Genomic DNA, 17,188 nt, shown 5'->3' on the forward strand with positions numbered 1-17,188 from the left:
TCTATGTGAGCTGGACTGGTTTGTTAAGCTGTCAGGAGACTAACCAAAATGTATGATTTTCTGCTCAGTTAACAAGCTGAAATAGCTCATTATGGGCTCAGGTGAGGGGCAGTACCAAAGCGGGAAGGAAGGTGAGACCATACATGAGTGATTTGATTTCCTTGCCCTGTCCTGATACTATGCTCTTAGTGCTTTCCCCTGGGAATTTGGAGAACTCTGAGGCAGTCTTTTCTGCATTTTTTTGGAGCATTTCCTTAGTCTGTGTTATTTAGAAAAGCCCCAAAACCTGTTTTAAACACAGTTTAAGAGAAACCGTAGTCACGCAAGATAAGCTATTTGAATAGTTTCTGAAGGATGTGTTTATCTATGCTGGTCTATATGCATATGAATTGAATGAATGATCATGTTGTATACTATTGGTCTTCATTTTTTGCATAGAGACCGCTTGGAATACAGACTAGGGTAATGTACAGCCTGAAATCCCAGTGACTAAATAACTGATAGGAAAAACAATGCTCTTTGACTCCTGTCTTTTTCAAACTTGCATAGTATGTATTTCTTGCTAACAACTTCATATGTACCTAGTCTTTGAGTTTTATAGAATACTTGGATTCTTTCAGTATGAGAAAGAATCTCTAGTAAAAATAATAGAAAGCACTATAACTGTAGGTATCTGTAAGAAAAAAATATAGCTACAAGCAGCTATAAGAAAATTGAACTTGTAATATTGCTACTACATCATTGTGCATATTTTATTTGAAAATAAAAGCATACCATGATTGCATGCACAAGTGCTAATCAGCTTTGTTCCCTTCGTCGGGGCTGAAATACTATTTTAGCTTCTGTGATGTAAAGCAATTAAGTATCCACTTGTTTAATACCTATCTATATCTGTCTGTTTTCATGTATAATAATCAAAATTCGGTAATTATAGTTCTGTAAGTGAATATCGGCTCTCTTTGGAGGTAGTACGTCTTCATATTCTGTTGTGAATATGTCATTATCTCTAACAACTTAATCGTGTTTCTGTGCTGCTTTTTTTTTTCTCTGTTAAGTGGGAAGAAAAATCACTCGATTAAAAGAGTATTGATTTTTAATTTGTTTTCAGATACTAAACTTTGGAGTTTTTTTAAATCAAATGAAAATGTTTCAGTCTTTCTCTTACAGTTTACAGTTATTAAGATGTTTATGTTAAATGATGCATTCCTTAATTATTTTGAGGGGGAATTTGCCATATCAATTTTATGTGGATTCTAGTTGACAGGAACTTGACAGACAGTGAATTGATTTGAAAATATACTGGCTCTAAACAGTATTCTGCTTGGGAAAGAGAATCTGAATCAAGCCATCTCAAACTACGGAGACCTCTCTTATTTTCTCTTTTATAGTTTGTATTGCTATCACTTGGTAGTAACAAGCTTCAAAACAGTTTGAGTGCTAGAGAAATTCACCCAGGAAATACTTGTTTGGCCTTGAAAGTATATTCAGCAGTTCCTAGTGCATAACATGTAAAAGCAATGAAATTTTTTACCTTAATGTGAACAGTATTAATGACATTTTTCACTTTTCTCTAGTTAAAGTACCTCGTAATTTTCGCTTGTTGGAAGAACTTGAAGAGGGGCAAAAGGGAGTAGGTGATGGTACAGTAAGCTGGGGCCTTGAAGATGACGAAGATATGACACTCACCAGATGGACAGGGATGATTATTGGGCCACCAAGGGTAAGTGTGATTAATTGAAACGTTTTTCTTAAGTTTGTGGGCAATACAAAATGCTAAAAATGTTACTTTGCTACAGTGTAAAGAAATTAGTTAAAATTCAATGTATGAAGTTGTAGAAGCACTGAATATTCATGTTAGAATTCATCACTTCCTGACGTCTTAGTGTTTTCAGTGTAGCCTTCCCTAGTACATGTTTCTGCAGCTGTCTGTATAAACGAGTTGTGATTTGAGACTTATTACTGACTTGGAAATACAGGCTGAATATATTCCTACCGTTCCTGCACATAAGTGTACAGTGAGAGTACAGTAAACAGGATAACTGTCTTTCCACAGTTTGTGATATGTGCCTAGTAATTTCCATTCTGTAGTAAACTGGCAATATGTTTTTGACTTTCACAAGTTTTATCAAATAGTCTTTCAGTATATCAGTTTATCCATTTCAGTTGAATCATGCCTAAAGACCAAGCAGTTTTTAATTATCTCTAGTGAGATAAAATATATAACACAAAGTTGAAATCCTTCTGACCTTTTAAGTTCTGTAGAATGTCATCCAGACTGATAAAACCTGCAAGAGAAGGAATCCTCTCTTGTCCTGAGTATCAGCCTCATCAGATATGAATGGATACATCTTGACTTCTGTGCATGCTTTCTCAGGAGTTACAATATGATACAAAAGATCACTGAGTAAATGAGAACTTTTAAATGAGTATACTTCAAGTAGCTCTAAGCTAGCATATGTCTTTCACTGCTAACATGAGGTTACTATCTTGTGTGGTGTTCAGCGCTGCAGGGGTTATTGGAAGAACTGTCCAAGACAAGAACTGAGATCAGAACTTGGCCTCAGTGAAGATGAATGTCTTCCAGAGTTAGATAAAGTGTAACTCAAGCTCCTTTTGGAAGTCAGTTAGTTGCAACTTGCAGCAGACTGATTTGAACATCTGTATAATTGTGCTGAGCTCCTAAGATTTGGGTGCATTTGAGAGAGAACCAATTTAAAATATAAGCATAATGATGATATGCTTCCGATACTAGCTTCTGTGGAATCACAGTGTTTGAGTACCTCGTAAAGAAAGTTTGTAGTCTTACGAGTTTTGAAAAGAACTTGCAAATTGTGAGCTGACTGAAATGTCTCCCTGACTCTCCAAACAGCCTCCAGAATTACCTGTGACTGTTTTCTGGTTCGACCTAAGGTAGACTCCTAACAGACCTCTGAAGGGAGTGATTATTATGTACGAGCCCATGCTTAAAAAAACCCCAGAAAACAAAAACCAAAAAAACCCACCATGGGATGCACTTTTAATTCTGGTCAATATATATTGCTGTCATTTTCTTTATGAAAGGGTGTACACAAGTAATATTTTCGGGCCATTTCAGGGACATGCTGTCTTCTTGATAGAATGACTTGGAGTACGTGGTGATTGTAGAAAGTGAAAGCCACCAGTTCCCAAGCCAGTGGTGGCACCTTGAGAATTGCATATCCAGTTTCGGGGTTTGTAGAAGATGGGTCCTTGTGGAATTGTTAGAGTGATGTAGGCAGTGTGCAGTTAGGCAGAACACTGAGAAAGTTGATAATACTCTCCACAGCATCAAGTTCTTCACATATGTGGCTTCTTTAGAGCTGTGCAAAAATTGCTTATCAGTTTTTTTTCTTGCTTCATTTGAAAAGTGAACTAGCCTGGAGGTAGGAGGGGAAGTTGGTTTTTTCGGGTGTGTGGTTTTTTTTTTTTTTAAGTAAAGGAAAAATTTTTCTGACACCTCCCCCCCCCAAAAAAAAAGTGGTTTTAGGCTTTTTGGGGAGCTGGCTAGAGTTGCTTGTTTTGCAGCAAAACAGTGACTTGGAAAAACTGAATGAAATTGAGAATCCACCTGGATAGGAATGAGAGAATGAGAAAGGGTGCTGCTGTTAGGATTTTTCAGAGTTGTGATCAGTGTATATACCTTTTGGCTTGTTTCCAGAATAACTGACAGCATCCCTCTCTGGGGAAGTAAATTGTTTTGTCTGAGTGAATAATGAGAATTTTTGTTAGTGTGTTTTCTTGCTGTGGTAGCAGCTATGTTACCTGTAGCAAGATAAGATTACTTTTATTTGGCCTTCAGCTTTTAATGGGAAAGAATAATAGAAAACCTTTTTTTCTAAAAAAAGATGTCCTGCTTTGCCTTGTTTCTTTCTGACTCGCTGCTAAGTTTCTGTGGCTTCTCAAAACTGAAGGATTAGGGTGCTTCAGTAGTTCAGTTTCCACTATGCCTTTTAATTGATCACAGAGTGGACTGTCATTTGATAACTTGACTGCATGGCTGATGCTTGGAAAGAATGACAGCTGGTTGATACAGAACAGCTTAAAGATGGTACTTCTGGAAAGTTCAGAGGTGCATTACTACTTTTGGTTTGTGTTAGGAGTGTCCGTTGTGCCAGTGGAAAGACAAGTGTAGAAGCTGGGTTTATCTTCCTTTTGGACCACAGACGTGTGCATCAGTAACCAGCAAAGCCACTGATACTTTTTATTGTGCATGGCCTACTTGATAAGATGAAACAAAAAAAAAAAGAGATGGAACTGTATTCATTTCTAATTGGACTTTCTCAAAATATATTTGCACTTAGAATGTTCTGTGCCATGGTCACTTTGGAGTGACATCTTCTGCAAACTAGCTGTCAGTTTACCATCCAAAGTTTGTAAATCCTCTAGTAACCCAGGCAATCCTCAGCTATGGAAGGCTTAGATATCTTCTGGAGTGTTAATTACTTCTAGAATATGTTTTTTGCAAATACTATTTGCATCTTGTTCTTGATTGTATCTTAACAGTTAAGTTATTGACATCTTCATCATTCTGTATTTCCAATTTTTTTTCAGTGTTAGATATTTTTTTACAGGGGAAAGCGGTAATTTTTGTAAAGATTATTGATTTTTCTCTCAGCCTTCTACTGTGCCAAAGTTGTTTTGGGAATGCAGGTGGGTAGGAAGGATAAGAGTAAATATGAATTTTTTAAAAAAGAATTTTATTCTGTTAAAGCTTTTGTATGGTATAGTCCATAAGTAGTGTCATTTATACATATTAATCAAGTCATCAATATAACAGAAACAGCAGAATATCAATCAGTAATCCAAGACCGTGAATTTGGTATGTAGTATTAACAGATCTATAATTATTTCATATTCCTTAGTCTTTATTCCTCTTGCCTTTGCTTTTTTAAAATTTATTAATATTCAGCTTTCAGTAAGATGCATTAGTCTGTCTTTTTGCTTTCTAGACAAACTATGAAAACAGAATATACAGTCTGAAAGTAGAGTGTGGACCTAAATATCCAGAAGCACCTCCTACAGTTAGATTTGTAACTAAAATTAATATGAATGGAATAAATAATTCCAATGGAATGGTAAGTTGAAATGGTAAGATCAACCATATTGTTAATCTGTACTATAAATTATTTCTGTGAAGAACACAGGTGAGGAAAATGCATGTTGGACAGAGCTTTCATATTTAAATTTTACCATATAAGTACTTGGTTTAAATCAAATTTTGGTTGCCTACTATTTCAAATCTTCAGCTATTTATAATATGTTAGTGGTTCTTAGTGGCTTATCAATGAGATGAGCATTCTTTATAGAATTGCTTCTTTTAAATGAAGCTGAAGATTTTAGTTTTGAACAGAAAAAAAATAAATGTTTAAGCTGTGTGTAGGCATTTTCCTTGTAATACTCTTATAAAAGGAGATTAAATATTGTAGCAGTATTACAAAATTTATCTGATGTTTCCATTAACTAAAAATTAAGGTTATTCCCGATGAGTCTCACTCTTGATGTATTATAGTAACTCACCTGTAATGAACCAATGTATTTAAACTCTTATTTTCTTTATACTGGGTTTATTCAAATCCAAGGTGATTCTGAGCTTCAGTCTTAAGATCTTTTCATATAGCTGGTAATCACATTCACTTCAAAGATCAGTTTGCAATAAGGTGCTTTCACTGATCCCTTACCTAGGGTGTGGTGAGTTTACACACATGAGCAATGGCAGCAGCCTAAGCCAGGTTGTTACTCCATTACTTACTAGGTACTTCAGTCCTGTGAGTAAGCCTAAGGTACCCCATTGCTCAGTGAAAAGAGGTGTGAGCTCTCTTGCACTTGTGGTATATGCACATATCAGCAGGAAATACAATAATATATCACACTTGTCTGTGTGTATGTTTGTCTTTACTGAATGCAAAGTAGTTGGGTTAAGGTAATATTTAAAGATGAGTCAGAGAGCATCTTTGGGTTTTAAATAATTTGCAAGATTTAAAAGAAAGATGGACTTGCATTTGTGTAATTGACTGTATTGCAATATGAAGCTTAAGTATCTCAGTGACTGTAGCGGAGGGAGAGGTTCTCAGGGGTTTGTCTGAGGTGTGTGTTAGGGTAGTGTACTGGTTGGTCAGCCAAAGCCAGTGCACTAACATTTCAGAAAGAATGGAAAAATAATTTGAAAGTACTCCTTGCATAGCCAACAATTTTACTCTACCTGAACATGTTTACTATAAATTGCAGTCTACAAACCAGCTGTTGCCCTTCATCACAACTGTGACTTGTTGCCTAAGTATATGCGTTTATTAAGAGGTTGTGACTAGCAAAAGCTGCCAATCTGGAATGCAGCAGAGCTTTTGGTATGTTTATAATACTATTTTCATACATCTCCCCAGTAACGTGTATTATTCTGAATCAGTCAAGAAGTTTGCTCTCATTGCTTCATCTGTGCACGCCTGAGAGTGTAGCTGGTGGTTTCCAGAAGCAGAACTTCGGGCTGCAGAGCCTCAAGGCTCGTCTTTACAGAGCCAGTTGGCTTGAGCTTTGTTTGGAAAAGTCTACGCTCCTTCAGCTTGCTGAGGAGCAGGGTGAATACCATGACAGGTGATCCTCATGGTTGTTTTAAAAGCACTGTTAAAATCCAGTCATTGCTACAGGAAAACTTGATTTTAATAGTTTTATAAGCTTATACAAAACCTTCATTTAATTTTTCCTCAACGGTTCTATAAATTAGTATATCTTATGAAGCATTTGCTATCCAAATGCATAACTTATTTTTGTAACGGATGCAAATAGGACTAGATGGTATTTTTAATGAAAATGGTTTTCATAACTAATGAATTTAAAATGCATTTATTATGTAATTTTTAAGGTGGCCCAGTATGTTGCATTTCAGCTTATTTTGCCATTGTGCTCACTGTAATGTGTCAGATAAACTAGGGGCACATTCGGCATCCTAGAAAAGTTCACGTTACTGCTCCCTGGTTTAGTTCCTTCTTGTTTTTTCCAAGCTGCTCTCCCACTTTGTGATTGTCTTTCATTTAATAGATCATAAGTGGTTTGCTGCATTCTTTGAGTGAATGACAAAGTTTCATCTTCAGACAAGCTCTACTATCCATGCTTCTGCATGTACCCTGTTTTTTGACATGTGTTCAGCTTTTGATCATGTTGCTTGTAGATTTCATGAAAAAGTTGGTGACTTGAGGTAAGGAGACCTGACATAAAGGGCAACTGAAATTCTATGTTGTAGCAGTATGACCATACTACACAAAACATTTGTAACGTTGCTACAGTACACTTTACAGGAAATGTGTGCCAGTTAACACCCAAGGAAAATAGGCCCCCCAGCGTGAGTTTAGAGACTGGTCATTACTATTGAGTCGGAGTGTGACTGGTGGAGGGAGGAGAAATGGGTATGTGCCGGAATTACTGGGGCTCTAAGGAAGCCAACCTCGTACTGCCTTGTTGGCAGCAGTTCTCAGCCTTCTTGACTTTCAAGTCCCTTTACATGTTGCATGAAAAGTGTGTGTTTGTAAGGAATTTATTGATACTGACAGTTACAAGTTTATTGACTTTTTGTTTGATTACTCGGAGAGAGGAGTTTTGCTTGTAAGTAACTTTTCCATCAGCAGCATCTCTTCAGGGATCCCAGAGATCGCTATTTGATAAATTTAGGATGGGAAAGGAGAGAGCTACTTCAGGTGTATTTTATCTCCCAAGACTAAACTTAGATGCTTAAGTCACCCTGTTAAATTGTCTTCCTTTTCTTATCTGCAAGTTAGTTTTTGTGGTGTTCTGTTTTTCAGTTTGCCTACGGACCTACTGCATTTGTATGCAGAATTAGGGTACTAAATTCAGAAAAGCTAGTCCAAGTACTTATGTAGGGCTGGACAAAATGCCTTTATGTGCTAATGGCATCACTGCTGTAAAACTGTATTTAAATTATCATTCTTAATGCTGTGGGGTCTTCTCTCTTGGAGACTTGTGTATGCTGTATTGATAATACACAGGTTGCATTCTGACATGCTGTTTATTTTCCCATGGACTTTTGAGAATGTCTGATTTTTGCATCTGTGAGAGTTCTCTTCAGCAGTCTGTCTTGCAGGATTTGCAATCACTTCTCTTCATTTAGATACCATTTAGAGCTGGAAATATTTGTTTCATTTAAACTCACTTGGGACTCAGCTATAAACCTGTAAACTGTTGTCCAGTTATTGCTTTAAGTATGTTTGTTGTAGACCCAGCAGTTTGCTACTTCTTGAAGTTAAGATAGTTGGAACATTATAAACAGTGAATACTTTGCAACACTGTATAAAATTATTTGTTTTAATTTCAACTGTTTGGGGAAAAATGCATTATATGTATTGTTTTTCCTGCTGCTCTTTAAGGATTTACAATGACGTACCCCTAGAATAAAATAGTCTTCAGATTGCAGTTTCCAGCTTTATTAGCTTTTAAGTGACCTTGAAATTTTTCCCTCTGTGTCCCAGGATGTGTACTTGAATATTACCTAATGTTTTTGTGTGATTTGAACATAGTTTGTGTCATTCTTCCAAATATCTTATCGTTCTTCATAAAGTGAATTTATTGTGCACCAACTTGGAAATAAATTCCACAACACAGAAAACAGAACCTGAGCCAAAATCTTTACTGCTGCAAGATGTCATGAAAAAAGTTGGTCACTTGCAGAAAAGAGACTTGAGATAAACAGCAATGGGAATGTCCTGTTCCAGCAGTTTTTACTCAGAGAACATTCATCACGTTGTTAAAGCAGAGTTTACAATCTGTGAGTTTGTTGTTACGATTTCCCAGCTAAAAAAGAAAAGCTGGAGGATCTAACTTTGAAGTAATCAGGTCTCATATTCCAGTACAGCCAGTGTATGTAGAATTGCATTATTTGGACAGCACTGGTGACTGATTGCTACATGCTGTAACTGAGGCAAATCTCCAGACCTGAGAGAGCCGGCAAAGGCAAAGTTGAGAAGTGAGGTGAAGGAAGACAGTGTGAAAGCAGAATTGCCAGGCTGAAGATAGATGTTCATTTGGGGACTCCAAGAGCAACTGCCTTTCCAGATGTTTTTTGCTAACCCAGCCTTTATCTGAACAGATAATGATATTAGTTTTCTTTCTCAAACCTATGATAATCTAAACCTACTTTTTTCTTCTTATCCATGTTGGTTTACCAGTGATCTTCTAAAACAGGTTTGTTTTTTTTTTTTATCATATAGGCTTCCACCCTCAAGTGCACATCTTCTGTGGTTGGGAATCTTCTTTTGCAACCATTACCTGGTCCTTGATAGTCGTTCACTGTGGCTTCTTTCCCCCCTATTTTTCTCAGGGAGATTATAGGTTTTTCTTTCTTTTTGACAGGTCAGTGACACGTAATGTGATTTCTCCTCAGCTACTTTAGTATCGTGATTCAGACTAACATGGAAACTTTTTAAACTACTGGCCTGCCGAAGGACTTAGACCAAAGCATTCAGGGAGTACTCTCACATTTTGTTCCGTTTTGCTAAATTGAAGAGAATGTCAGGTTAGCTGCAGAGAGGTATTAACAAATGCTGGTAGGTGTGTCTGTGTGAGGGGGGGAAATAAGCTCTTAAACATCTGCAGCTATATGCTAAGTGAATAAAAGATCTGAGCCCTTGTTTCTTCTGTTACTATGATACTTAACCACCATGAATTGTTTTTTCTTTCTGTAGGACCCCATGAAGAAAAACGGTGTTCTCATGCATTTCTTGTGGCATTTTCTATACAGACAACAATTTTGAGTAGCGTGATATTTACTATTCTAACTTTTGAAATGAATTTATGTTTTTACTAGTTTGCTGGGTCCAGTTCATTGCATAGAAACTCTGGAGTGTCCTTCTTTAATCTTACCTAGAAGGATTGGAGAGGAAGAGATCTGTAAGAGCTTGGTACCTCAGAACATAGATTCAGGCTAAGTGATGCCTTACTTAACCTGCTGACTGATATCAGGAGTCATCTCTTATCAGAATTTCCCTTTTACTCGCTGGTGGTTTTATCTAATAGTCTGCTTTTTAAGGGAACCTGTTTTCCACTTGTAAAGATTATTCTGCTCTGATATTGCTTTTTATCTACCTCATTAAACGAAATACCCTTTTAAAAAAGTAGTAATGGTAGTCCAGGAATTACAGTGATGGTCTGACCAGTGTTACTTTCAAACCCTTTCTGTATTAGCTCATATGCTCATGCAGCAAGATCATATCAGTTTAAAATACCCATAATGGAGCTTTCCTTTAGATGCTCTTTTTCTTCCTAATTTATTAATCTTTGCAATAATTATTAAGTAATCTGACTGCCTTTTATACTGTGGTTTGATGATACCCTGTCTTTGGCAGCTTCGCTGACTTTAAGGGGTTCCCGACTCTGAGGAGAACATTATTTGTTTCAAGAGAAATGCTTGTAGTGCTGAGTTGTGAATTGGATCAAGGATCCTGCTTAGGAACTTCTTTCCAAAGTGTTTTTTAAAAGTGAGTGGGTTCAGGTCAGAAAGTAGCTCCACATACATTTTGTGTTTCACCTGAGCTGATAGGTGATAGTAGCACTGTTAAAGGAGCAAGTGCCTAGTGAGAGAGAGCAGAAATTTCTTGGGCTATAATCGTATTGCTGCCCAAGCCAGCAGGTTGTTAATCCTTGGCCTCAGTTTCTTCCTGGAGAAAGATTTAGTCTCATCTGGTGTTCTGACAACGAGCAGCCTCACTTCAAACAATCTACAAATAAAATGTCTGCGCTAACATTCTTATTTCTGATTCCAGTGTGGTTTTTTTCTTTGTTTGCCCTAATTCAGATGAGATAAGACAGTTCTTGATGTTCTATGCTGCCTAAATCATAAAGCAGTGGTTTCCAGCACTTCCGTAGCCATGTGGGCTGCCTGTGCTATGCTGCCAATGGAATTCAGAAGCATGCAGTAGCTCAATTCCTGCCCATGGGCCTGATGTGCAGTTGCACAGCTGGAGGCCCCTCTGTCTTCTTAAGTTCCTCCTTGCGGGGGCTGGGTGGCCAGGACTTACCTGCTGCCAAAACAATTCCCCAGCTGCCTTTCAATTGCTGACTTTGCTATGGAAACCTCCCTGTTATAATATAATTGTGTAAATTGTCCCACAGGTTTTATAAACGCATAGGAGAAGTCCCATGTCCTTTCCTTTCAGTTCATATTCATATTGGTAAGTGATACACAGTAATCTTCACAGCTCCATAAGATGACTTACTGTAAGAAGGATGCAAAGAACTAAGAAATGTCCAAACATGATGAATCAGTTATTTCAATATTTCAAGCCGTTTCTTAGTATACGTAGTGACTCTTGATGTATCAGAAGCATCATGTAGTATCAATGTAAAATAAATCACTAACAATACTTGTAGCAAGGGGAAAACAAAATAAATTTTCCTTTAGAAAGGTGTCCTACGGACTCTTTGTGTGGCAGGTTATTTTAAAGAACTGAGGAGAACCCAAGTGTATATATTGGCATAACCAAGGTGATTACTGTTTTCTCTTTTGGGGGTAATTTGAAACAAATTCGTACATTTTTCCAAGATATGGCTCCAGTTTCTCAGTGAATAGTTCACTCATCTCCTCCTCCCTCCACTACCCCTTTCCTTCTCGCTAATATTAGTTTCAGCACAGATGGAAGGGTGCACCTGCATGGATTTCGTTGCAGAATCTGTATCTGTTTGTAAGTATATGGTGGTTTTCCTTAGATGTTTTATGTACGCAGGGACTTTATACCACAGAGAAAGTGTCAGGGGATGCTTAGACCCTTTCATAGAACAGTTAGGTCAATAGCATTTATTTATGTAGAGACTTTGTGTTTCATCATAACTTATAGCTCTTTCTTCTTTTTTCAGGTGGATGCACGGAGCATACCAGTGTTAGCAAAATGGCAAAATTCTTATAGCATTAAAGTTGTACTTCAAGAGCTAAGACGTCTAATGATGTCCAAAGAAAATATGAAGCTTCCACAACCTCCAGAGGGACAAACTTACAACAATTAATTTTAGCCTATTCTCAAACTTCTGTCTTAAAACAACAACCTTCTACTCATGTTAATGTCTTGATTAAATCTCACAATGCAAACACCCACACATTTAAAAGAATTTCCGCTGGTATACATGACCTGGACATTTGTAAGAATATATATAATATATGTATGCCCAATATGTTTTCAGGCACTATGGGAGAAAAAGGCAGCACAATTTTTTTTTTTTTCTCTTATCGAGGCACTGTCATTTAAGCATAAGCCTGAAATAGCCTAAAATTGGAATTCAGGTTTTACAAGATGAAAGCATGACAGAAAGTGTCAGATTGCTGTGGAATAATATATGTTTCTGAAAATAATCTCTTGAGAAGGCAAAATATAAATGGCATGCTTTATCCATCTTGCTTAGTAAAAGAGCTGCAGTTAAATTTGTTTTAAAGTAGCAGGTACAGTGAATACCGTTGCTCATCTTGTTTAATTTTGCAAGGGTGTGGGTGCCGACTACTAGTAGTGTCACAAAGTATGTTCAGGATTGTTTTGATACCTGTATTTATAAAATGGGGGGATTGATTTCTGTTAAGCAGCTCCTGTGTGTTACATGTATCGGACATGGCAAATATTTGTTTACGGTCTTTGTTCTAATAAACCATGCATTTAAGTTTTAGTGAAACAAAGGAAATGTATGGATATGTGATTGAGATTAAAGTTAGTCTTAAAATGTAAATAAAATGTGGAAAGTGTCTGAGGCTGTGCCATTTCTATAATAGTGATGTAATATATGTACAGTAACTTGCAGAAGTAGTGGAAAGCCAAACATAATATTGCTGCTGGTTTTACATGCACCTTTTATTCTTACCACTTTTGTATGTGTAGTTTACTTGGGAGGTCAAGGTGTTGCATTTGTTGCAGGCGAGTAAGTTCTGCCATCTGTAGTACCACTTCTTTAGGCAAGCTTGCATTGTGTATCTGTATATATTTAAAGCAAAACAAACCCCCAAACCAATGCCAAAACAAAACCAACAAAACCTTGCCTCTCCCACCTCCCCTTTCGCCTCCCCTCTAGATTCTTTTGAGAAATGAGCATAACTTTCAGTTTGCTTACTTGACCTCTGAGCAGTTTTCAGACCACATTGCTGAAGTCTGTCCTACTTCTCAGTCCTTTGTCTTGCTTTTGCAGTTACTGCCTTGATCTTGCATCTTTTCCTCTTTTATGTCCCTTGCCTTTTTTTCTTCTCTGCTCTACTTTTACCTTTTCTGAAACACACACAAAAAAAAAAAACTTCAGAAAGCTTTAAGAAAAATTACACCTGTGGTACAGATCGTCATATTTCCATCTGCATTCCATGTATCATATGCCATGACACCACTGTCTTCGTAGCTAGAATGCTTTCTGCCTCTCCTGCAATTGTTGGTCTGTTTTTTCAATGTATTCTGTCTGGTGGGAACACTGGTTTTAGTTCTGTTACTGATTTCTCATAAGAAAGCAGTTAATGCTATCCTTTTGGAAATTACAGCTTCTTTCCCCACCCTGCCTCCCCTCTTGGAAAATTCAAGCCTTTGTTCATTTTGGTGAGAACATGTAGCATTGGGAGTGAGTCAGCTATTTGCAGTCAAAATTTTATTTAGTGGTTCTTTCGAAAAAGCGAATTTAATCAAAAGCCATCAACAGCCAGGTACCTTTCTTTGATATGCCTTTGCCTATTTCTGATGTAAAGAATGAACCTTTAAAAGCAATAAACTAGGTGGTGTGTTGTTGTGGTTTTTTGGTTTTGTTTTTAATGGAAGGTTTAATTGGTATTTGTAAGTTAACACATTTCAGACAAATTGGACGCTTCCAGAATTGGTGGATTTGTAGCTGCCAGCTACCTCGCATCTGTATTTATAACATATAATTTGTGATGGTTTGGCTGAAGTGCATTGCAACATTTTCTTACTTGATTTAATTTGAATTATTTTGATGCAATTAAATCTTCTTTCTTACACTAACACTGCTAATCTATATTTAATCAATTAAAATAATGGAACTGTACAGTTCTGAGATGGGAATTTCTGGGAAAATTTCAGCATAAACTACTGAGAGAATGAGAAATACTCAGACTGTTACATGGTTGGTGACATAATGTAAGAGACTGACTTATTCACAAAGCATGAAGAAGGGCTGGTTGGTTGCTTGGTTGTATGTGGTGCAAGTTGATCCTGCAGCGGTTGTTCCTCCTTGTCCGTACGCTAACCATTTGTATCTGTGAAAATCTGCGTACCCAGCTGTAAGCAGATATATTTTGCAGAAGAAAAAAAAAGTGGTGGAGGGAGTTGGCTTGATCTCCGACACCAGTGTGTGACGTAAAGGATGACCGTAAAAGTATTCCTGTGGTGATTTTAAGCATGTTGGGTTTCCGTTTTGCTCACACTGGAACGAAGTCTGAGCGTAATCAATTATGAAATTTTAAAATGTCTTTGACTACTGCATAGAGTCAAGAGCCTCCTCAAAACTCTTCAGCTACCTGAAGAAGATTTTGAAGCACTGCTGCTTACTCTCTTCCAGAAAACTTGCATTGTTTTACAGGTATCTATGTCTGATCAGTGTTTACTTAGTAACTTTTCTCATCCTCTTGTGGTTTCTCCTAGGTGCCAGAATTTTATTTTTCCTCTGTTCTTTTGGTAAGATTTGAACTTTCTGTTTGTCAGCAAATGTGTATTTTTTTCTTTTTAAAACCGTATTTGTACATCTTGTGAAGTAGAGCAACATTTTAAGCTAGTTGCATGCGGGGCAAAGAGTAAAAGTTCTAATGTTTTTTCAAATAGCATTTGAAAATTTGTATCATGTTTGGTGGTTGCTAACCGGGATTTAAACTAGCTTCGTGCTCTGAAGCATTGTCAAAGTTCTCGTGTTTTGATTGTTCGAGGGAGGGCTAAGTTTACTCTGAACTAAATTAAAAACCCCTGAAGATGGTATGATTCATGCTTTGTAAACCTTAAGGTATAACGAGTAAGCCTATGGAAATACCCGCATTGCAAGTGATGTGCCTTACTCATTGATAATAAAGTACGTGAAGCGTTGCAGGGTGTGCACCTACCACCTGCCCGGATCACGCTCATCTTCCTGAACGCGTTGTGAATAGTTGACACCCAGCGAGGCAGAGGCAGGAATGAATCCCTCAACTATTATGAAATAAATGCATAGAGTTTGCTGTTGTATAGGGGATACATAAAGGAAAAATTTAGTGTATCGTATGACAGTCGATCAACTATAATAATAATAAACTGGATTTTAGACAAGTATTTGTGTTTTACATGGCTACTTATATGGTGAGCTTGTGGAAATGTGTTTCATATTTAGTAGCTTTCAGGACTAATAATACAGGGCCTAAAAATATTTATTACACTTCTCTTACACTGTATTTTGATGCAGAAGGCTGATTTAGCTGGCCACCTGATAATCAGCCCCATGACAGAGGCAGGATGTCTGACTAGTTTTTATTCTGACCTCTAGTTTTTGAAAACTTGGCCAGATTGCCCCTGCTGTGGGTAGTCTCAACTGCTGGAGAAGAAGGAATAAACTGGTATTAAGCAAGTCTGAGTATGTGTTACTGTAACAAAAAAAAGTGACTTAAAACGACTGGTCTTTTATGCAAGTAAAATTCCAGATGGAAGTGAAGCAGTGGGACAAAATATGTTTCTTGTATGTTTTCCTAAATAATGTGTTCAGAACTCTTTTGTGAAGCCTAGGAAGATTTCTGAGGTGGGGAGGTATTGGAGGAACATGATGAATGCCTGTATTCGTTCTTTAATAATAATAAAAAGCTTTAAAACTTGTTAATGCATCTGTGTTAATTCTACGTAATGAAACAATTGTGGGAGAGGGTTTTCTTCTTTTACCTGTTCTGGTGATTGCATTATTCTCTGAAACACTGTATTATACGGTTTCTTTTGCAGACCCAACTGATCATGGGATAGAAGTTATATGAAAGATGTATTTCTTGCAATGCTGGAAGTATGAAAATGACTTCGTTGTTTTGTATTTTTTTTTATAAAGCTGCATAACTCGTTTCACTGGCTGATCTCAACTTCTATAGGAATGAGTACTCCATTCAATGGTTAAAATATCAGCTTTCTACATTACCTTAGTGTTAATGCGTTTTGTAACTTGTTGGTTTGGTTTGGTTGTTTTTTTACTAAATGGATGTGTACCTTCAACTCAATTGAACAGTTGTAAATGAATATATAGTAAACTCCATTCTATAAAATATGTGTCATATACCAGCTCTCAAGTAGCATTCCCGTATTCAGTTCCATGAAGATTTTTAGCCTTTACCATTTTAAAGGCTTTTTATTTTTATTGCTATTTTTTTATTTATACTAGTGCCAAACTATATAAATGGGTAGCTTAGTGGATGATGTTGAGATAATGCACAAATAACCAGTGCTTGGGATCTCTTGATATAGTGCATGTTCTCTGTACTAATTTATGACTTTTCACAATTTCTTGACAGAATTATCGCAACCTTCCGCTTTTAATATATGCTGTATGGATAAAAAGTAAATATGGTTTATGTAATGTATAAACTATGCAGTTTGGATTTTAAAACAATATACTGTGTGTTTGTTAACTGAGAAATACTGAAGGAAAGGCTATGCAGAGATAAACAAGGAAGGTTTTAATTAGCTGCTATGTGCTTCTTCCCACTCTGCTCCCTGGTGATTATTAGAGATGTGTAGGTATGCTGATTTAACACATTGTTTTCATTTTGAATTATTATTCCTATATGTTTAAGCATGCAGAAATGAGAAAGGGAGGGAGGGAGGGAGGAAGGGTTTGTTTTCCCTCTGCAGTTTCTACTGATTAAAAATTATTAAGAAAAGATGAAACCTGGTAGAGGTAAGCACATCTGTTACTGACTTGATTTGAGAATAGACCATGAAAAATTGGCTGGTTTTCCAATTGTCACAGGCATAAAAGCTGTTATAATTAGGATGGGAGCAGCTCAGACAGTAGAGCTATGAAGTTATCGTGAAGATGTGGAAGAAAGTGTATCTAGGAGATCTTTCCAGGGTCATGAAAATTTGATTAATGTGGGAGAGAGGGCTGAACCTCACAGAATGATCTGGGAGATGAACTGGCACTTGGAACTCCTCAAATTCAGCCTGACAGGAGTTAACCCAGTTCTATTAATCTCTTTCATTTTTTTGAG

General features: G+C 37.0%; 1 protein-coding gene across 2 annotated transcripts in view; it reads left to right on the plus strand.

Moving 5' to 3' along the window:
- Positions 1 to 15,767, plus strand: part of UBE2V2 (ubiquitin conjugating enzyme E2 V2) — a 32,232-nt gene extending 16,465 nt beyond the window's left edge. Inside the window, exons 2-4 of one of the 2 annotated variants that reach the window (XM_065628212.1) lie at positions 1,575 to 1,720; positions 4,968 to 5,093; positions 11,869 to 15,767. In XM_065628212.1, the coding sequence (XP_065484284.1) occupies positions 1,575 to 1,720; positions 4,968 to 5,093; positions 11,869 to 12,015 (419 nt within the window). In that variant the 3' untranslated portion in view covers positions 12,016 to 15,767. The remainder of the gene's footprint in view (positions 1 to 1,574; positions 1,721 to 4,967; positions 5,094 to 11,868) is intronic. The other variant, XM_065628214.1, reaches the window with a different exon arrangement.
- Positions 15,768 to 17,188: the final 1,421 nt, after the last annotated feature.

The sequence above is a fragment of the Caloenas nicobarica genome, chromosome 2 (assembly GCF_036013445.1).
Source record: "Caloenas nicobarica isolate bCalNic1 chromosome 2, bCalNic1.hap1, whole genome shotgun sequence".
In the NCBI taxonomy this organism is placed as follows: domain Eukaryota; kingdom Metazoa; phylum Chordata; class Aves; order Columbiformes; family Columbidae; genus Caloenas; species Caloenas nicobarica.